The 23115-nt window shown below is 42.6% G+C and overlaps 1 protein-coding gene across 1 annotated transcript in view; it reads right to left on the bottom strand.

The window, feature by feature from the left end:
• The window catches only part of sim2 (SIM bHLH transcription factor 2), an 89919-nt gene that overhangs the window by 13638 nt on the left and 53166 nt on the right, over positions 1 to 23115 (bottom strand). Inside the window, exons 5-8 of the mRNA XM_055645183.1 lie at positions 19474 to 19559; positions 11747 to 11946; positions 8526 to 8632; positions 7282 to 7429 (exon numbers count right to left, since the gene is read on the bottom strand). Coding sequence (XP_055501158.1) covers positions 7282 to 7429; positions 8526 to 8632; positions 11747 to 11946; positions 19474 to 19559 — 541 coding nt within the window. The remainder of the gene's footprint in view (positions 1 to 7281; positions 7430 to 8525; positions 8633 to 11746; positions 11947 to 19473; positions 19560 to 23115) is intronic.

The following is a 23115-nucleotide window of genomic DNA, read 5'->3' on the forward strand; positions in this document are numbered from 1 at the left end:
TTATATCTTCCAAGGAGAATCAAACTGATCTTGGATGTGACTGGCTTTTTGACAGAGATGTGGTATATTCGTTCTTCTGTTCCAATATTAATGTAATGTCACTGACAATTATTATTTATTGTATAATTTGTTGTGTAGTTGTGCTAATGTGCCTGTATAGCTGCAGCAAGTAAGGATTTCATTATCTGACACGTCATCTATCAATTTTCTCCAGAGATGCTGCCTGACACGTTGAGTTACTTCAGAGTTTTGTGTCTATTTTGGGAATGTTAGTGTTCCATTTCCAGGGAAATATGGCAATGAAACACTCTTAACTCTTGATGTTTACTCCAATTACTCTTTACCAGGTCCCACATAAGACTTTCTCCTTCGCTTCCTTGATTTCTCCATTTCTAAAGATAGGTAGTGACTGTATCCATGATGTCACCATGGTCAACTTGATATCAATGCCCCTCTCTAATTCCTGTAAAGATTTCTCCATTGCAAGTCCCAAGATTACCATCCAGCCACTTCTGCATTAAATAATACTTTTCTTTATCCCCGACAGAGATGACCCTTCCACAGTGGTTGACTGGGTTGTATCTATCCATTTCATAGAAACATAGAAATTAGGTGCAGGAGTAGGCCATTCGGCCCTTCGAGCCTGCACCACCATTCAATATGATCATGGCTGATCATCCAACTCAGTATCCCGTACCTGCCTTCTCTCCATACCCTCTGATCCCCTTAGCCACAAGGGTCACATCTAACTCCCTCTTAAATATAGCCAATGAACTGGCCTTGACTACCCTCTGTGGCAGAGAGTTCCAGAGATTCACCACTCTCTGTGTGAAAAAAGTTCTTCTCATCTCGGTTTTAAAGGATTTCCCCCTTATCCTTAAGTTGTGACCCCTTGTCCTGGACTTCCCCAACATCGGGAGCAATCTTCATGCATCTAGCCTGTCCAACCCCTTAAGAATTTTGTAAGTTTCTATAAGATCCCCTCTCAATCTCCTAAATTCTAGAGAGTATAAACCAAGTCTATCCAGTCTTTCTTTATAAGACAGTCCTGACATCCCAGGAATCAGTCTGGTGAACCTTCTCCGCACTCCCTCTATGGCAATAATGTCCTTCCTCAGATTTGGAGACCAAAACTGTACGCAGATCCAAGTCATAACCTTAAAGTATTTTGGGATATCCTGAAGTCATAGAATCATAAAGCATGGAAAACTCACGGAAAGTGCAATAAATGTATAATTCTTTGCATCCTTTCATAACATTTCTGACAATGGAGTGAATACAAATTAAATTAGGAGAAGGATGGATAGGGAACATATATGAAGGAAATCTCAGAGGGCCAAAATTTGGGTGTTAGTTATAAATTGCCGAGTGCCACTGCTAAAAATGCAGAAAGAAGTCACAGACATCCTGAGGTAACGTTAAATAAATGTTTCACCATCAATAAAGAGTGTTTTATTGTTACGTGTCCTAAAACAGAACAATGACATTTTTACTTGCAGCAGCACAACAGATATGTAAGCATAGTGGTCGGAAAAGCTTTTCCCACTGAGAGTAGGGAAGATTCAAACAAGGGGACATGACATGAGAATTAAGGGACTGACGTTTAGGGGTAACATGAGGGGGAACTTCTTTACTCAGAGAGTGGTAGCTGTGTGGAATGAGCTTCCAGTGAAGGTGGTGGAGGCAGGTTCGCTTTTATCATTTAAAAATAAATTGGATAGTTATATGGATGGAAAGGGAATGGAGGGTTATGGTCTAAGTGCAGGTATATGGGACTAGGGGAAACTAAGTGTTCGGCGCAGACTTGTAGGGCAGAGATTGCCTGTTTCCGTGCTTTATTTGTTATTTGGTTATATGGTTATATGGAATGCATAGGAAGGAACTGCAGATATTAGTTTACACCGAAGGTAGACACCAAAAGCTGGAGTAACTCAGCGGGACAGGCAGCAGCTCAGGCGATAAGGACTAGGTGAAGTTTCAGGACATAGTACCCTGTAAATCCCATCATAAATAAATAAAGTTCAGCGTATATATAGATAGATAGGCAAAACAAATAGACAAGTAAAAGAGGAAAAATTATTGTATCTGCTTCAAAAATTGCTTATCGCAGAGAACTATACATCTTGTTTCCTTGGTATAAAAGATGTTACTATCCAATCTTCCTGCCCATTCATTATTTCCGTGCCTTCATGTTAATGGCTTGCCAATCAAAGGAAACAATTTGCCCCCATTTATTGCCGAATAATCCATAATTATGAATAACTTTATTAGCATATTTAAATATCCACGACTCATTTTAATCTTCCATCAATTATTGATGCAATGTTCCAGAGAATACTGCCTTCTTTAATATTCTTTCATGAAAGCTTTGATTAAAATAGCATATTATATTCAGCAATGGTCTATATGTACAGGTGAAGGAATGATGGAAAATGTTGAAGCCAGATTGGGAGAAAGAAGATATGAAAATATAACAAACACAAACAGTGAATATAATACAGCAACACGCAGGCTGATGGATAAGTGTCCTATCCAAATGTAGACACAAAATGCTGGAGTAACTCAACGTGACAGGCAGCATCTCTGGATAGAAGGAATAGGCGACGTTGCGGGGTCGAGACCCTTCTTTAGACTGAGAGTCAGGGGAAAGAGAGACACAGAGATATGGAAGGGTAAAGTGTGAAAACGAGTGATCAAAGGGGACGATGCTCCAGGTGTTTTCACACCTTACCCTTCCATATCTCTGTGTCTCCCAATCACCTCAACTCTCAGTCTGAAGAAAGGTCTTGACCCGAAACGTCACCCATTCCTTCTATCCAGAGATGCTTCCTGTCCCGCTGAGTTACTCCAGCATTTTGCGTCTATCTTCGATGTAAACCGACATCTGCAGTTCCTTCCCACACAAGTGTCCTATCCAGTCCGAGACAGATTAGAAAGATAGAGTGAACTGTACAAAAAAACATTACAATGGTGAACAATAAGTGCTTCATTGTTTATTAAGTGTTTTGGGATATCCTGAGGTTATCTAAATGCAAATCTCAGTTTTGGTAACATTAGCAGCACTTCCGACACCTTGCTGCTTGATGTTAACAGCCTGCCTCTCATTTCATGGTCATTGGGTTGAAACCGTGTCCTGACAATTTACACTTCTCCTTCATCTACATCGGATAAACTCTCATTGATCTTAGCTCTTCAGTTTAACACAAAGTATTAAAGGGACAGACCATGTTAACTGCAGCTTCACCGCAGCAGCAGAGCAGTACATCGTGCATAAAGTTCCTTTTGTTATAAAACGGAATATCCTCTGACTTAACTGGGAAAGGCCACAGGAGATCCACTGGTATTTTACATCACTGAACACTTTCACTGCTGGATAAGGTTTACTTTGTCAGCTTCTGTCTGATGCATGAATCTTACTTATATCCCTGCTGCCCAGCTTAAATGCAACAATATTGCTATTCATGATTAAGTTTTGAATTTAATTTTTATTTTCCTGTGCATTCATAAAAGTTGAACATTAGAAATATATATTCCCATTTGTAACTCTTGACAGCTGCACGAACCTTCCTATGGGTTTATGATGACTAAATGGGCCAGTCTTAGTGTCATGAGCCCATTCTATGGGCTGGGAAGCAATTAAATGGGAGTGCAGGCCAGCGCGGAAACACAGCTCTATTACTGTGTACTTGGCGGCACTGTGGCGCAACGGTAGAGTTGCTGCCTTGCAGCGCTTGCAGTGCTGGAGACCCGGTTTCAATCCTGACTACAGGTGCTGTCTTTACGGAGTTTGCACGTTCTCCCCATGACTGCCTGGGTTTTCTCCGAGATCTTCGGTTTCCTCCCACACTCCATCGACGTACAGGTTTGTAGTTAATTGGCTTGGGTTTGTTTACTTGGTATAAGTGTCAATTGTCCCTAGTGTGTGTAGGCTTGTGTTAATGTGTGGGGATCGCTGGTCAGTACAGACTCGATGGGCTGAAGGGCCTGTTTCCGCGCAGTATCTCTAAACTAAAACTATAAAAGACACACGAGAATTGCACATGGAGTGTCACATCGAGTGTGCAACAGTCACACTCACTGCACACTACTATGCTACACTCTGGATTCCACCATGAACTCGTGACTGTTGCAGTTGCCACATCAGCTCAGTGATACTTTCCATGTTTGCTAAAATATCTCTGTTCTATTTTTATTCCATATGGTCCCAGAATTTTTTATTGGCATTTCCAGAGATTGTAATTCCTTTGCTTTCGATCATTTATATCGTAAATGTATCACCGTAATACCTCAATTTCCCGTGTGGTACAGATGTAACTTAAGGCTGAGATCGCTGATTGAGCTTTGAGCCTCCACTCGAATTTGCTGCTCTTGGGAGTCACTGCCAATCAGTGTGAGTCAAACCAGGATCCTTGACTATGAAAGACCAGTGTTCCAATGCATTATTTTGTTCAATTCAATCAATTATCCTGCATTTCATCATCACCAACTTATGAAGAATTACCACTTATGTGAAACCTGCCTCTCAAAATAGAAAGACACAAACCTTAGTGTTTCTTCAATTTCATTTCGAGGAAACTAGCTGCAAAGACTGAAAGGCACAAAGTGCTGGAGTAACTCAGCGGATCTGGCAGCACCTCTGGAGAACATGGATAGGTGACTTTTCGAGTCGAGACCCCACACTTTATGTCCTTCAGTGTATTAACCAACATTTGCAAATCTTTGTTTCGACTAGTTGCATTGATTTGTTAAATACATAAAGTGCTATTTTGATTACTTTCTATCCGAGGACAATATCACCTTTCTTACATTAACCTTTCATTTTGTCCACTGCGTCTTTCAATTTTTAGCAGTGAGGAGGAAAGACTGCAAGTTTCAGGGGACAGTTATTGTCCTATTGGAAGTGTCATTGGCTGGGTACATCGGAGTAATTCAAATTTCTGCTTAAAAAATGATAAGTTTTTTGCCAATGGACCATTAAAACAACAGGGGAGCAGTTGACCTGAACGTTGACCTGTCCACGTAAACTTCTCTCATTTTTTCCCCCCATTAATATGCTTACACCATATGTTAGATTATAACTCTTAGGGCTAACGGAATCAAGGGATATGGGGAGAAAGCAGGAATGGGGTACTGATTTTGGATGATCAGTTATGATCATATTGAATGGCGGTGCTGGCTCAAAGGGTCGAATGGCCTACTCCTGCACCTATTTTCTATGTTTCTATGTTTTCTATGCTTTCTATTTTCTATGTTTATGCGTGCTATTTTCATGATATTTATTTTAGTTGTTTATCTTTTAATATTTTATCTTGTATGTATCGTTAGCTTTTAGAAATGTTTGAATGGTGCACTGACTGGCTGACATTTTTTAATTTTGTTGTACATTGTTCATGTTACAATGACAATAAAGAAACTATTCTATTCTATTCTATTCTATTCTATCACTGTCACACCTTAATTCCTTAAAATGCCTTGCTAACGATCATTGCTACGATCTCCTTCTCCAAGTTGGCTTTAGTTGCCCTCTTGTTTAATATTTGTTTGTGTCTACCTTTCCCCAATTTGCCACCAACTCCATTCTTTCCCTTAACGAGGGATGTTGGTGAGATATCATTAGCAGAATGACCGTCCATAGAATCATAGACACATAGAAAATAGGTGCAGGAGGAGGCCATTCGGCCCTTCGAGCCAGCACCGCCATTCATTGTGATCATGGCTGATCGGCCCCTATCAATAACCCGTGCCTGCCTTCTCCCTATATGCCTTGACTCCACTAGCCCCTAGAACTCTATCTAACTCTCTCTTAAATCCATCCAGTGACTTGGCCTCCACTGCCCTCTGTGGCAGGGAATTCCATAAATTCACAACTCTCTGGGTGAAAAGGTTTTTTCTAACCTCAGTCTTAAATGACCTCCCCTTTATTCTAAGACTGTGGTCCCTGGTTCTGGACTCGCCCATCATTGGGAACATTTTTCCTGCATCTAGCTTGTCCAGTCCTTTTATAATTGTATATGTTTCTATAAGATTCCCCCTCATCCTTCTAAACTCCAGTGAATACAAGCCTAGTCTTTTCAATCTTTCCTCATACGCCAGTCCCGCCATCCCAGGGATCAATTTCGTAAACGTACGCTGCACTGCCTCAATCACAAGGATGTCCTTCCTCAAATTAGGAGACCAATTTCCGGAAGTGGCGGCGCAGTTCCAGAAGTGGCGGCGCTGTTAACAGCTGCGGCTCGCCTGCAGTCCGTCTGTCTTTACATTTTTCTGTTGTTTTTTTTGTCTTGTTTTGGTTAAGTTTTATTTTGTTGGGTTGTGTTAGAGGGGGTGAAACATGTTCTCTGTCTCTTCCTTCGGGGGAATGCGACTTTTTCGTGTCGTATCCCCCTTCTCTACCTCCGTCTGCGCTGAGGCCTAATGGCGGAGCTGGCAGCCTCCAGCCTGCGACTGACCCCGAGGCTCCGGAGGCAGAGCCAGCCAGGACTCACCAACGGGAGGCTGGCCGTCTTCGGGGCTAAGGTAGCAGTGGCCCGACTTGCTGGTGCGGCGTTCTGGCTTTCGGCGGCGGCCTGGAGCTGATGCAGCGGGGCTCGGAGCTGAGACTGCGGGACCCTGAGCTGGGGTAGCGGCCCGGAGATGGGGCAGTGGGCTGGAGCTGTGGCGGCGGCCCGGAGCGGAGACTGCGGGACCCGGAGCTGATGCTGTGGCCCGGAGCTGGGGCAGCGGCCCGGAGCTGGGGCGGCTGCCCGGAGCTGACACTGTGGCGGGCCGTCTCGGAGCGGAGACGGCATTCCGGCTTTCGGCGGCGGCGACATCACCACGGAGGTCTGCTGGACTGGAGGGCGGCATCTCTGGCCTGGATCGATCGCCTCAGCGCAGAGGGAGAACAAGGAGGGAAGAGACGGAGACTAAGACTTTGCCTCCATCACAGTGAGGATATGCTTGGTGAACTCACTGTGGTGGATGTTTAATTTGTGTTTATTGTATGTTTTGTTTTTATTGGTTCTGTGTATGACTGCAGGCAACATAATTTTGTTCAGACCGAAAGGTCTGAATGACAATAAAGGAATCTAATCTAATCTAATCTAATCAAAACTGTACACAATACTCTGGTCACCAGAGCCCTATACAACTGCAGAAGAAGTCCAAAAGAACACATTAGATGGGCCAATTCGTTTTTTACACCTCTAGGTTTGCTTGCATTCTTACACATTCTTGGATGTTAATTCTTTCAAACATTGTTGTAGGTCTGTGGCCAGGAGCACACAGTACGTGATTACTTACGTGAGAACATAATTGACGCTCACAATGCAGTGGGGTCTGGAGGAGCGGCTGTTGTGCACGATGGTGGCGTAGCTCTGAACCCACACCCAGCCTCCATGTTTGGACAACAGGCGGTAGTACTTTGTTGTCACTTGTCCTTTGACCAGCACTTACAGAATAAATCAAAAAGAAAATGTATTTATTTTTTAATCACAGGATTTATCACATCAGATGACGATTAAAACACATTGCAAACTTCAGTGAGAATTTCGTGCACTTTAAAAATGTAACTGGGGAAGATGATTTCGGACTATTTTGGTGACATAGCGTGGAAACAGTCCCTTTGGCCCGTTGAGTCCATGCTGACCATCAATCACCCGCACACTGGTTCTATGTTACCCACTTTCGCATCCTACACACTAGCGTCAATCTACCGAAGCAAATTAATCTACAAGTCTTCGTATCTTTGGAATGTGGGAGGAAACTGGAGCACCTGGAGAAATCCCACGTGGTCACAGGGAGAACATGCAAACACCGCACGAACAGCACCCACAGGCAGAATTGAACTTGGGTCTCTGGTGTTGTGAGGCAGCAGCTCTACCACTGTGCCACTGTGCCGCCATGGAAGGTGGGAGCTGCCTTTAGCAGTTTTGGAGATGTGATCATAGTGATCTCTCTCTATTTGGAGCCATTGGGACACACCGCGTGAAATGGACCTTTTGGCCCACCAAGTCCATGCACTAGATCCCAATCAACACCAGATCCAATTTCCAGCACTTGGCAAGGTGTTCACCCTTATAAAGGTGGTTGGCTGCACTGAACACTTGCATGAGTTTAGGCAGTTGGTTGCTCCTGACCCAGAATGATCACTTGAAAGTATTGACCTATATTGTCTTAAACTTAGAAATATGATGGGAAGCTTTGACTTTTATCACTATATAATAATTGATTTACGCAAATTGTTCTGGAATGAGTATTATTTCAAGAGTTAAGGGCCTGTCCCACTGTACGAGGTAATTCAAGAGTTCTCCCAAGTTTTTTCATCGCAAGTATTTTTTTACTCATGGACATTTTTCACAGTGTTGAAAAAACGTCACGAGTTTACCGGATTTCTCGAGTACCTACTCGTACGAGCCGCTACGGGGCATTCACGGACTCCTACGGACCCGCTACGGACATTCTCCGAGTTCTAATCAGGGGAAAACTCAGGAGAACTCTTGATTTACCTCGTACAGTCGGACAGGCCCTTGAGGCTTACTACTTACAGAGATGATGGGCGTATCTTAAATGGAAAACGTCACATCCATGCACGTGATGGTACAAAGTCTTCTCTATCAGGTCCTGGGGCTCGAATCCAGTTAATTCTGCAACTCTGTAATGTAAAAACAATATGATCATTTAAACAGCGCAAACGACAATGTAGTTCAGATAAAGCTATGGACATGTGACCCTGGCCTCATACATAGGAATGCACAGTAAAGGGAAGAAAGGTAATATTAGCAAAAGTATTGGTTTGCAGTAGCTAGAATATTGTATTCAGCTTCAGCTGTTCCGAATGTATAGAAAGGAACTGCAGATGCTGCTAGTCGTAGACAGGCACAAATAGCTGGAGTAGCTCAGCGGGTCAGGCGGCATCTGTGGAAAAAAGGAATAGTTGAATTTTCGGGTTGTGACCCGTCTTCAAACTGAGAGCAGGGGAAAAGGGATACGAGATAGAGAAGGTGCATAGGACAAATGAATGAAAGATATGAAAAAAGCAACAATGATCAAGGAATGGTGGAGCCCACAATGGTCCATTGTTGGCTGTAGGGTAAGTGATAACGAGTTATACAGACAATAAAACCTGACAGGGCTGACAGTGAAACTAGTATGATGACTGGGGTGGGGGAGGGACGGAGAAAGAGGGAATTCCCTTGGGTCTATCTTCCAGCTGTTCAGAAGGTGGTCTGAACCATGGAGAAGTTGTAAAAAGCATTGTCAAGACCAGTGGGGAAGAGTGGCTGAGATAATGGCGAGGGACTCCACAATAGCTTTGTTAGGTTGCATTGATCAGAGCAGATGGTCACAAGGTAAATAGTGACAAATTGTCTACATCGGTCAGTGGGTAACTGAAAGATTTAAATTTTAGATCATCATTAATAGAATGAAAGAGAAGTTAGGATGTATTTGCATAGAGGGTTGGTAGAACATATAGTAAGACAAATATTGATGCTATAATTTTGGGGAGGTGGATAAATAAACTGATTTATGGAAAAAAAACAGACACTGGACTGATGGCATTTCTAACAAATTGATGCAGACCTTCCTTTCAATGCTGCATTGGATGAGACATGCTCAAAATGCTGCAGGTACTGCTCTCTACCTAAAATCTGTAGCCTCCCTTTGATCTGGTATTTTGTTGGTTCACATGCTCGATCAATGGTGTTTTATCATTAATGTTTTATTATTATTAATGTTTAGTGTTTTCTGAGTCATTCGTAACTGTCACTGTATGTCATGTTGTTATTTGTGGGCGGAGCAACAAGGCAAATTCCTTGTATGTGAATGCTTGGCCAATAAACTTACTTACTTACTTACTTACTGTAACTGTCAGTAAACATAGTACGCTACTTGTGGGTATACAAACATTGCAATAAAGCCATTCTTATTAGCAGGAAAGGCCTCTTTTACTGGGATTAGTTAAAGCTGAGGTTTCAAGAGTCAAGAGTGTTTAGACAGGTACATTGATAGGACAGGTTTAGAGGGATATGGACAAAACGCAGGCAGGTGGGACTAGTGTAGATGGGACATGTTGGCCGGTGTGGGCAAGTTGGACCGAAGGGCCTGTTTCCACGCTGTAACACTCTATGACTCTATGTTTAATTGGCATATGTACCGGAAATGGAACAATGAAACTCTTACTTGCAGCAGCATAACAGATCTGTAAACACGGTACTCATAGACAACATAATGAACAAAGGATGTTCGATCAATTAAAAAAAAGCAATCTTAATACAAAAAAAGCTCAAAGTCCCTAATGCAACCAAAACAGTTGGCAGTTCATAGTTTAGCTGGTGTCGGTAGTGTAAATAATAATACTTGATTTTGCAGATCAGTGACATTGCCGCACATTTCACTGCAGTTATATATCGTGTGTTGCACTGCTGTTGATGCCACTGGGTGAGTTTAACTCCAGAAATATAGCCTTGGGTGAACAACACATCTGCAAAATAATGGGGAGATGAGTTTCTTAACAAGTGCTAAGTCACTCTGAAATGTGTGCACATTGGGTTTGGCCGTGGCAAACCACATGGTGCCATTTTGAGTATAGAAGTTGGGATGTAATGTTAAAATTGTACAAGGCATTGGTGAGGCCAATTCTGGAGTATGGTGTACAATTTTGGTCGCCTAATTATAGGAAGGATGTCAACAAAATAGACAGAGTACAGAGGAGATTTACTAGAATGTTGCCTGGGTTTCAGCAACTAAGTTAGAGAGAAAGGTTGAACAAGTTAGGGGCTTTATTCTTTGGAGCGCAGAAGGTTAAGGGGGGACTTGATAGAGGTTTTTAAAATGATGAGAGGGATAGACAGAGTTGACGTGGAAAAGCTTTTCCCACTGAGAGTAGGGAAGATTCAAACAAGGGGACATGACTTGAGAATTAAGGGACTGAAGTTTAGGGGTAACATGAGGGGGGCCTTCTTTACTCAGAGAGTGGTGGCTGTGTGTAATGAGCTTCCAGTGAAAATAAATTGGATAGTTATATGGATGGGAAGGGAATGGAGGGTTATGGTCTGAGCGCAGGTATATGGGACTAGGGGAGATTATGTGTTCGGCACGGACTAGAAGGGTCGAGATGGCCTGTTTCCATGCTGTAATTGTTATATGGTTATATGGTTATATGGTTATTTCTTCTGAACTATCTGAGTGAATTTCTCGCCCATCAGGTTCATCAAGTGAGAGTTTCATGTAAGTGCCAACTTTCCCTATGCTCTGAAGCTGGGTAAAAATATATCATTCAGTAAAAGAAGTGCTGGAGTAAGTCAGCGGGTCTGTCAGCATCCCTGGAGAACGTGGATGGGGAGGGGGTGATGTTTCGGGTCGAGACCCTTCTTCGGATTCAATAGTCCAACCAGAGTCTACCACACCTCAGGCTCCCAGCAACAAATGGGTTGATCAAGAAAATTACCTGGTTATGATGCTTGGAAGTGTTTTATAACCCTTCTATTCAACTTGGATAGCCCCTTATATTAAATCTTATATACTGAAGGTATAGGAATCTCCGGTAATTAGTAATCCATGAGTCAGACCTCAACAACTGCGTAAGCTGGTGATAACTGATCCTTGATATCGCCCCACAAAATGCATCCTTCTAAGTGAAAGGAATGAGATGGTGAAACAGTTAAGTGTGATTGGCATGCTAACATATCACCCTTAGAATATTAAACAATGAAGATTTGAAAAAATGTTTACCGCCCACTTGCCTTTATCAGTTTGAAACTCTTACCTTGAGTCTAGGAATATGAGTTTGAGATCCAGACTGGCTCTGAACATGAACATGTTGCTATGAAGTTTGATTTCAGTAATAGCGCTGGGTGGCAATGAGTGACCCACTGCCACCAGTCCCACAATCTGGTAACATCCATCATAGAGAGACACATCAAATACATACTGGCGGATTTTCAAATATCCACTGCAGTGGATGACCTACAGAGAAGGGGGATTTGATGTTGAACTATGCATGATGAGATTATCTATATTAATCTAATTTAAAAACGGATGCATTTCTTTTAAAAGTCTCAAATTGGGAACACTGTTAAATAGCTCTAAACAGTACACGTTTGTTAATATTGAAGAAAGAACTGCAGATGCTGGTAAATCGAAGGTAGGCACAAAATGCTGGAGTAATTCAGCGGATGAGGCAGCATCTATGGAGAGAATGAATTGGCGATGTTTCGGATCGAGATCGTTCTTCAGACTGATGTCAGAGGAAGGGGCGGGACAAGGAAAGAATGTACTAAGACTGATGTTCCAGGTGTCAATTTCTCTATATTGGCGAGACCAAGCGCAGGCTTGGCGATCGTTTCACTGAACACCTCCGCTCAGTCCGTCCTAACCAAGCTGATCTCCCAGTGGCCCAGCACTTCAACTCCCCCTCCCATTCCCAATCTGACCTTTCTGTCCTGGGCCTCCTCCATTATCAGAGTAAGGCCCAGCGCAAATTGGAGGAACAGCAGGTAATATTTCACTTGGGTACTTTGCACCCCAATAGGATGAACGTTGACTTCTCTAACTTCAGGTAGCCCTTGCTTTCTCTCTCCATCCCCTCCCTCTTCCCAGTTCTCCCACTAGTCTTACTGTCTCCGCCTACATTCTTTCCTTGTCCTGCCACCTCCCCTGACATCAGTCTAAAGAAGGGTCTCAACCCGAAACGTTGTCAATTTCTTCTCTCTGTAGATGCTGCCTCACCCGCTGAGTTACTCCAGCATTTTGTGTGTACCTTGCACTTTTGTTAATATTAGATTAGTTTAGTTTAGCAATACAGCAGGGAATCAGACCATTCGGCCCATCGAGTCCACGCCAACCAGCAATCCCCATACATTACACTATCCTACATAATAGGGACAATTTCCAATCTTTACTGAAGCCAATTAACCTGCAAACCTGTAACTCTTTGGAGTGTGGGAGGAAACCGGAGCACCCGGAAAAAATCCATACAATCACAGGGAGAATGTACAAGCTCCTTACAGACAGCACCCGTAATCAGGATTGGGGATCATGACAGAAGCCTCCTTGTGGCGATCCCCGGAAACAGTGACACGATGCACTCTGTGACGTGTCGGGCGACCAATTCTGTCAACATGTTGGACGAGGACAGAAGTCAATAGCGAGCTATACGTCGCCTGACACACGAGCAAACAAACAATCAAGATTGAACCCTGGTCTCTAGCGCTGTAAGGCAGTAACTCTACTGCTGCGACACCATGCCACCCTACATAATGCCCCACAAATATTTTAGTTGAATTCGACAAAGGAATGCAGGTCAGCTGGGGAAACCCATTCATATGACTCCGCAGTGCAAAATGGAAGAAAGACAATGTGGTGTGTCTGCTATTCATGTCCCACTGATCTATAATGGAGGTGGAAGACACCAAGAACACAAGTACCTCTGTATCGCAGTCTTTCTGCTGTTATTAGTGGAAGCACGTTGAGCCATGTCGCCCATAAAACATCAAACCATTCATATGGATCAGAATAAAAAGTAATGTAACATTGCTTGTAATAATGCATTTCGTTGTCTTTAATGCATTTCATTGTCTAATGCATTTCGTTGTCTCTGTACTGTACACTGACAATGACAATTAAAATTGAATCTGAATCTGAAAATTGAATCTGAACATTTTTAAAGGGCAAAAATGCATGTAAAAATAATTTAATACATTTTTGTTCTTTTTACTAACCAAGGTCAAGACATTGAATCATAGCTCGGGTATACCTATGAATTAGAATGTGGTTAAAGTCTGTTTGGATAACGGCAGGCAGATGATTGAAGGTTGATTGATGAATGCTGAGGTGCTGGCATTAGGGAAACATCAGTGCGAGGACAGGAGTCCATCAAAGATCAATAATGTAACAAGCGGGTGATACATAGACACTTTGGAACTTTCCCATGAGAACAGAACAAAATTCCAACATGTCATCTTGGAAGGTAGGATTGGTTCCATATTTATATAGCGTCTGGGGCCATCTCTCGAAAACCTCTCAAAGTGCATTTGACTTTGAAGTAATTACATGACATGGTTATTAATTGTTATTTGCATGGAACAGTTTCTAGAATCCTGGGAAGGAATGGATTCGCAAGCTGATTGGTTCCCATTCTGTTACTTCTTGTGTCATATTTCAGCTAAATGTGTTGCAATAATTTCAACCAAATATTTTACCAAGCGATCTTCGCAGAATATTCTGGCTTTGTGGACAGATGAAACCCTGCCACTGATTTGCCACTGTCCCTACTTCATGTAACCTAAGTCACCACTATCTCCTGTCTCACTCCCCCCCTACTTTCTCCTCACAGCTCTGGGACTATACTTCCACAAGAATGTTTCTCATTCATATTTATGTTCTTAAGCTATAGGAGCAGACATTGGCCCTTCCGCCCACCAAGTCTACTCCATCATTCAATCATGGCTGATCTATCTTTCTCTCTCAAATCCCATTCCCCTGCCTTCTCCCCATAACCTTTGATACCCGTACTAATCAAGAATCTATCAATCTCCACCTTGAAAATACCCAATGGCGGCCTCCACAGCTGTCTGTGGCAATGAATTCCACAGATTCACCACCCTCTGACTAAATAAACTCTCCCTTCTCCTTTATCTTCTTTGTGGTGCATTATTTTAGACCATTGAAAACTTGTTATCTCCCAGATTTCCCTTTTCTCTTTGGTCCGTGATGGTTCTGTGACCAGGCCTGCACTAGCTCCTGAATTGCATGCCCTGCAGAAAAATCTTGCTGACTGACTTCTTTTCCCAGATTCCAGTTTCCCGCTATGGTTGGAATGCAGACATTGACAAATTCAATTTCAGAAAAACCTGAAACAAAGCTGGTAAATGAGAATAATCGAAGAATACAAAAACCTCATTGTAATGGGATGTCTCGGCCTATAACACATCCTGCAATATGAAAGTAATTCGAGTTGACAGAGAGTCTCTATTTAGCCATCATTATCCAACTGTACATGTTTCAACTGCCACGTAATCTTACTTATAAGGGAGGCTTTCCAAGCTCCATGTTGATTAATGCACTTCCTCATTCAGAACTGAGTCATGGAGGTGGATAAAGGGAGCAGATGTCTGCTGAGTTAACTGACCTAAGATGTTATTAAGCCACAATTGATATCTGGAGTCCTTACCTAAAAATAATTGGCTGAGTAGGGAACAAACTAGCTAAGCTTTCAATTATAAGACCATAAGACATAGGGGCAGAATTAGGCCATTCGGCCCATCGAGCCTGCTCCACCATTCGATTATGGTTGATTTATTTTCTCCTCTCAACCCCATTATCCTGCCTTCTCCCCGTAACTTTAGATGCCCCTACTAATCAGGAATTATTGGATAGTATTGGGAGGCAATCCATCAGTGTTAATGTCATGATTCCAGTGAGTAGCTCGCTCCTCAGATTCAGGCAGGATCAGTATTTGGAAAGGATAGCACAAGGTCCAATGGGCATGCCACCAATAATCCAGCCAGCACACAGAATTCAACAAGGTCTTCAGTCACCTTATATTACACACATTAAACATATTTTGTAGTATTCACTGATGCATCTTAAAATATTCCTGTGTATGGTCATAAAGTTGTTGCACTTAGAGTTGTCGTTTCAGAATATTGGGAAACATACAAATCATGGCACCCCACAGTACAATTTGGTTCTGCATCTGTACTTTCAATACTACAGGTACTGAACTCTACCAGTGAAAGTTACATGCACAAGCCATTAGCATGGGAATCAGCAGCTGCAGATGAGCACGCCCCACCACCCAGATGATCACCTTCGTGAAGGCCGGAGTGCAGCTGCCAAGAACCACAGCAGTCAGGAATCCGTCAGGAATCCTTGTGACTGCGCAGGACTGGCAGCTTTCCGTAGACCTGGTGAAACAGCTGAAGTTCCCACACACTTCGTCACAACCACCCTGAGGCCAGACATCCTCCTGGTCTCAGAGGCGACCAAAAACATTGTCTTGTTGGAACTGACAGTGCCGTGGGAGGACCGTCTGGAGGAGGCCCACGAGAGGAAGATGGCCAAGTACGAAGAGCTGGTCATAGACTGCCGTAAGCAGGGCTGGAAGGCAAGGTGTACGCCCATCGAGGTTGGCTGCAGAGGTTTTGCAGGGCAATCACTCTCGAGATGGCTCTGGATCAGGAGAGGAGGTCCATGGGGAGGAGCGAATGCCACCTGAACACGTCGTGATCTGATCAACCACGGCTGGGTCGCCTGGATCAGGGTGTCTGATGTTGAAAGACCCAAAACACCCAATGACCCTAGGTTACATCACTGATGAGGTGTTCAGGAGCATCAAGAGATGTGTTTTATCAAATCAATATTCAAGACTACACGCTGTCTATTATGATTTCCACACTAGTGATAAACACAAGAGAGGTGATTATAATTTTTGGTATCAGGTCAAATGTTTGGTATCTCTCCAGTGCCCTCCACTGTTTTCCTCAACAATGAAATTCATGTCAAAGTGGGGAAAAAAATATATAAACTGCAAAAGTTAAACCCAAACAGGACACTCACGTAACTGATGATGGACAGTCTGTATTTCTGAACACTGCTATCTCATTTTTCTAGTGAAAGATAAATCAAAGCAGTGGCCATCAGGAGATGCCTCTGATTTAACCAGGTAATTTAATTATGTGATTATTACTACTGGCTGGCTCGAAACTACTGGCTCGAATTAATCGCTCATTCAGAAATGATAAAACCATGATTTATTGTTGATTTTAAGAAACGGAAAAATACTTTCCTGATGGTCACCTGTTTTACAGAAGAAGCATATTCTTGCTAGAAGCTGCCTCGCCAACAGTCTGTCTGTCCTTTCCTTCTTTGTGTTTAAATAGTGTGTGTTAAATGTATGTGTTTAGTGTTCTTTAGCTTCTTGGGGGCGGGGATGGGTGGTTGGGGGAAACTTTTTCTAATCTCTTACCTCGATGGAGATGCGATTTTTTTCCGAATCGTATCTCCATCCGCACTGCGGCCTAATATCGAGGAGTTGGTAGCCTTTGCTGGAGACCGACTTTTGAGAGCTCCACCGCGGGTGCCTACGGGACTTTAACATCGTGGAGCCCGCGATCCCTTTGCAAGGGATCGACCTTGGAGCTCCAACCATGGGTGCTTGTGGATATTAATATCATGGAGCCTGTGGTCTCTAGCCAGAGACCGACATCGGGAACTCCAAGCCACGGGAGTTTCGACTGCCTCGACGTGTGAGTTTCGATCGCCCCGATGCGGGAGCTTCGACTGTCCGCTGCAGGAGCTTTGATTGCCACGACGGATGCTTGACTGCCCCGACAACGGGAAAAATAAAGAGGAAGAAGAATGGCCTTTTTTGCCTTCCATCACAGTGAGGAATGTGGGGAATCCACTGTGGTGGAAGTTTATGTTAACGTTTATGTATTTTGCTTTTTTTTTTCATATGGCTGTATGGTATCCGCATATCACCGTACCTTATAGTTCATATGACAATAAAAGATCTTTGAAACCTTGGTTGGATATAGCCCATGAGCTACCATCAATCCTGCATCACTACTGTAGTTAGCAGCTTTTTGACAGCAGGGATTTCTCAGACAAGAACAGACTTGTCCACACACGTCTTTACTCTTGAGTAGGTTAGTAGCAAAGATTAGCTTAGATAATACCAAGATTCTCTGCTATCCTGAAGAACAAGATATCAAATCTGGGATAGACACAAAATGCTGGAGTAACTCAGCAGGGCAGGCAGCACCTCTGGAGAGAAGGAATGGGTGACGTTTCGGGTCTAGACACTTCTTCAGGTTCAAACCTGGGCGTTTCTGTTTTACATAACTCAGAACCACACCAAAAAATGGGGCGGCACAGTGGCGCAGCGGTAGAGTTACAGCGAAAATTACAGCGCCAGAGACCCGGGTTCGATCCTGACTACTGGTGCTGTCTGTGCGGAGTTTGTACGTTCTTCCTGTGACCAGGTGGGGATTTTTCTGGGTGCTCTAGTTTCCTCCCACATTGCAAAGATATGTTGGCTAATTGGCTTCTGTTAATTGCCTCTTCGATGCGAAGGATGCGAAACATAGAACTAGTGTATGGTCGATCATTGGTCAGTGTGGACTCAGTGGGCCGAAGGGCCTATTTCCACGCTGTATTTCTAAACTAAACTAAACAAAATGCATTTGAACACAGAGAAGAAAATGAGGATATTCATCAGGTTATGTTTCCAGTAATAAGATTTGAATAATAAATTAATTGCAATTAATATTGTTATTGATTTGTATTGGGTGACCAGGCATTTAAATGAACTAATTCCCTAGCTTACCAATTCTTCCCCAAACTCATAGTCATACACAAATTAAACAGGCCCTTCGGCCCAATGTCCATGCCAAACATGATACCCCATCTAAGATGGATCATTTGCCTGCGTTTGCCCATATTCCCCAAAACCATTCCTTGCCATGTACCTGTCCAAGTGTCTTTTAAATACTGTTATAGTTGCCATAGAGGGAGTACAGAGAAGGTTCACCAGACTGATTCCTGGGATGTCAGGACTTTCGTATGAAGAAAGACTGGATAGACTCGGTTTGTACTCGCTAGAATTTAGAAGATTGAGGGGGGATCTTATAGAAACTTACAAAATTCTTAAGGGGTTGGACAGGCTAGATGCAGGAAGATTGTTCCCGATGTTGGGGAAGTCCAGAACAAGGGGTCACAGTTTAAGGATAAGGGGGAAATCTTTTAGGACTGAGATGAGGAAAACATTTTTCACACAGAGAGTGGTGAATCTCTGGAATTCTCTGCCACAGAAGGTAGTTGAGGCCAGTTCATTGGCTTTATTTAAGAGGGAGTTAGATGTGGCCCTAGAGGCTAAAGGGATCAGAGGGTATGGAGAGAAGGCAGGTACAGGTACTGAGTTGGATGATCAGCCATGATCATATTGAATGGCGGTGCAGGCTCGAAGGCCGAATGGCCTACTCCTGCACCTATTTTCTATGTTTCTATGTTTCTACCTGCCTCAACTACCTACTCTGGCGACTGGTTCCATATACCCACCACCCTCTGAGTGAAAATGTTACCCCACAGGTTTGTATTAAATCTCCCTGTGCCTCTCTACTCTGCTAAGGCTTCCCTAAAATCCAGCCATGACCAAGAATAACTTAATATGTGACTCAATGTTAAACGGTCTCTGTCAATGAAGCACTCTGTGATATTTCATTAAATGAAAAGATTATAAATTACAAAGTCAACATATTTGTTGTAGCTTAAAAATATTACACGGGTAATGTGGAGTTAATAAAAAGAAAATATATAATTTCTTGTTTTCTTACTGGTGTCCTCGAATAAGAGAGCTATGTTGTTGTCTTAAGCAAGTAAGCAATGGGGGTATCTCCCAAAGGAAGAAGCAAATGATTATGGACTTGACCACAGTAATGTTATATATTACCCATGTGTACCCTTTTCAACTTAGTCTTTACATTTCCTTACCTTGTAACCACCACAAGTCAAACCTGCATTTCTTTTGGCCAGAACACATTTCATGCGCAGAAAGAAGGAACGATCGATTTCGTATTCTGGAAAGAAAGAGCAAACAATATTATCCAAGGAGTTTCTGAAGCTATTAAGTCAAAGCTAGTTATTGTACAAGGGCCACTGGGCTATTGCAACCATAAAGAGTCTATTGTGGTATTTATTATCATTCGTTCTCCAGATGTGGTTAGATTTATGGTGCAGGTTCCCCCAGATACTGCGGTGGACCACTTTATTCATTAAATATAAAAAATATAACTATTTTTCATGCACGATATGGAACTATATATGTCAAAGATTACACTTTAGTCTTTAATGCCCCTGTCCCACTTAGGAAACCTGAACGGAGACGTCTGGAGACTTTGCGCCCCACCCAAGGTTTCCGTGCGGTTCCCAGAGGTTGCAGGTGGTTGCCGGAGGTTGCAGGTAGTGGAAGCAGGTAGGGAGACCGACAAAAACCTCCGGGAACCGCACGGAAACCTTGGGTGGGGCCCAAAGTCTCCAGAGGTTTCCGTTCAGGTTTCCTAAGTGGGACATGGGCATATAAAATTCAAAGCAATCACGCTTGTACACATTTCTTGATCAGGAAAAGAGTCTTTTCGGGTTTCAGAGCGAGAACATGGAAACAGGCCTTTTGGCACACCGAGCCCATGCCGGCCATCGATCACCAATTCACACTAGTTCAAAATCATCCCATTTGCCCACTCACTCCCAACATATTGGGGGCACCTTTTTTTTCAGAGGTCATTTAACCTACAACCCGGCACGTCTTTGGGATACTGGAGGAAACCCACATGGTCATCAGGAAAACACGCAACCTCCTCACAGACAGCACCCGAGATAAGGATTGAACCCAGGTCTCAGGTATAGTGAGGTAGCAGCTCTACCAACTGTGCCACTGTGCTGTGCAGTATGAAAACAATAAATGATGTACTTATAATTATTTGTTATAATTGTTATTTTTTTAATTATATATTTTCTGTTTTTTAACTCCACATTAGCCACACATTTGGGAATCTAGTTGGCCTGGGTTTCCATTAATTCATGCATATTAAAAAAAATTAAAATATAATAACTTAATTGAATAGTATAGGATTGAGGATAGCACCAATCCTTGTGGGTGTTTAGAGTATAAGGGTGGTGAAGGGCAGGCGAAAGGTGCATGCTGAAGAATTGTATGGGAAGGAACTGAGGCAGAAGGGAATTCTTTACCTTTAGGCCATAATAGTAAACCACAAAAGGAGTTAACTAAGTTGGAAACCTCATACATTGATGACTAATGAGCTGCATCTGGAAGAAGAGGAGAAATCCTGAAGGGAAATTATAAAACTATTTTTGGGAATAGTTCAATTCTTTGAGATATTTGTAATGCATTAAATTTTATTTATTTGAATTTAGCAAACGGATGGATTAGACTAACATGACCATCAATATAACTTTTTAAAGAAATTTGTCTGTGACATGTTGAAAGGCAATGAAATAGTTATTTCATTATTTATATTCAAAACCGGAGTAGAGAATTCTAAAACTCGAGGACACAATTTTAAGGTGAGAAGGAAGAAATTTAAACGAGATCTGAGTGGCAATTTTATCACAGCAAGTGCGGTGGTTGTATAGAATGAGCTGCAGAAGGAGGTGACAGAGGAAGATATGATTACAATGTTTCAAAGGCATTTGGACATGGAGTTGGATAGCAATGGAGTAGAGGGATATGTGTCCAATGTGGGCAAATGGGATTACAATAATTAGGTCGGCATGGACGATTTGAGCGAAAGGGTCAAACTTTTATGCTGCACAACTCTTTGAGACTGAGTCTATTTAAACATTTTATCCCCCCAAAAAATGTTATATTCTCTTTCAAGAGTTCCAAGCTAATTGATTCCATTCCTCACATTTTTAAACCAATTACCAAATTAATCCTTTTCCAAACTAGAAATTGGTAAATTAGTTATTGACATCAGAGTCTTTGAATATCACCCCAAAAAAGACTATCCATTGAAAAATGTGTTACAATCTTTATGGTGCCTTTTATTCATTGGCGTTTGTATGTTGTCTGCATCCCACACAGTACCATTTAAGAAAGAACTGCAGGTGCTGGAAAAATCGTAGACTAAAATGCTGGAGAAACTCAGCGGGTGAGGCCGCATCTATGCAGCGAAGGAATAGGCGACGTTTTGGGTCGAGACCCTACTTCAGACTGTACTTCAGACTGTTTCTTCTGTAGTTGTATAGGGCTCTGGTGAGGCCACATCTGGCATATTGTGTACAGTTTTGGTCCTAATTTGTGGAAGAACATCCTTGTGATTGAGGCAGTGCCGCGTAGGTTCACGAGATTGATCCCTGGGACGGCGGGACTGTCATATGAGGAAAGATTGAAAAGACTAGGCTTGTATTCACTGGAGTTTAGAAGGATGAGGGGGGATCTTATAGAAACATATTAAATTATAAAAGGACTGGACAAGCTAGATGCAGGAAAAATGATCCCAATGTTGGGCGAGTCCAGAACCAGGGGCCACAGTCTTAGAATAAAAGGGAGGTCATTTAAGACTGAGATGAGAAAAAACTTTTTCACACAGAGAGTTGTGAATTTATGGAATTCCCTGCCACACAGGGCAGTGGAGGCCAAATCACTGGATGGATTTAAGAGAGAGTTAGATGGAGCTCTAGGGGCTAGTGGAGTCAAGGGATATGGGGAGAAAGCAGGCACAGGTTATTGATAGGGGACGATCAGCCATGATCACAATGAATGGTGGTGCTGGTTTGAAGTGCCGAATGGCCTCCTCCTGCACCTATATTCTATGTTTCTATGTTTCTATGTACTGTTGGGTTTTGGATGCATCAATCTTGTGGTGACTGGACTGTTAGCACAGATTATTTACATCAGCAAAAAATACTGTAAAAAAACCATAGTTCTAAAATGCCATCAGCTAAAATAAGCCCAATCTGTATTCCCTAGTTTGTTGTGTAGTTCACTGCATGCCTCAGTGATCATAGACCTGTATCCACCGACACCTACGTGTGCTCCTCACTCTGGCTTTCATTGCAATAACCAAGATCATTGTCTGGTAGCAACATTGATCCCAATGTTTCAGAAGGAAATGCATGCCAAACTGACATTAAACATGCATGTAATATGGATGTTCTGGATGAGTGTGGTTGATTGCAGGGAAGTCTTATTTTAAAAAATAGCCCAATATTCTCTTTCAAATAGACACAAAATGCTGAAGTAACTCAGCGAGTCAAGCAGCATTGCTGGAGGAAAGGAATAAGTGACACAATCTGTATATATGTATATATGTATGCAGCGCCGCAGAATTGTGCACCTATCCCCCCCCCCCTTTCTCCCTTCTGTTTTTGTTTTTCTGTTTCTTGTTTTTTGTGCTAAATTGTATGTATGCACTGAGTACGAGCAGCTTTCAGTTTCACTGTACATGTATAGTGACAATAAATGGCATATCAATATCAATATCAACAAGTTCACATTCAGCCCGTTGAGTCCACTCCGCCATTCGATCATGGCCAATCTCTGCCTCTTAATCCCATTTTCCTGCCTTCTCCTCATAACCCTTGACACTCATTCTAATCAAGAATTTGTCGATG

This window comes from Leucoraja erinacea, chromosome 13 (assembly GCF_028641065.1).
Source record: "Leucoraja erinacea ecotype New England chromosome 13, Leri_hhj_1, whole genome shotgun sequence".
NCBI lineage: Eukaryota > Metazoa > Chordata > Chondrichthyes > Rajiformes > Rajidae > Leucoraja > Leucoraja erinaceus.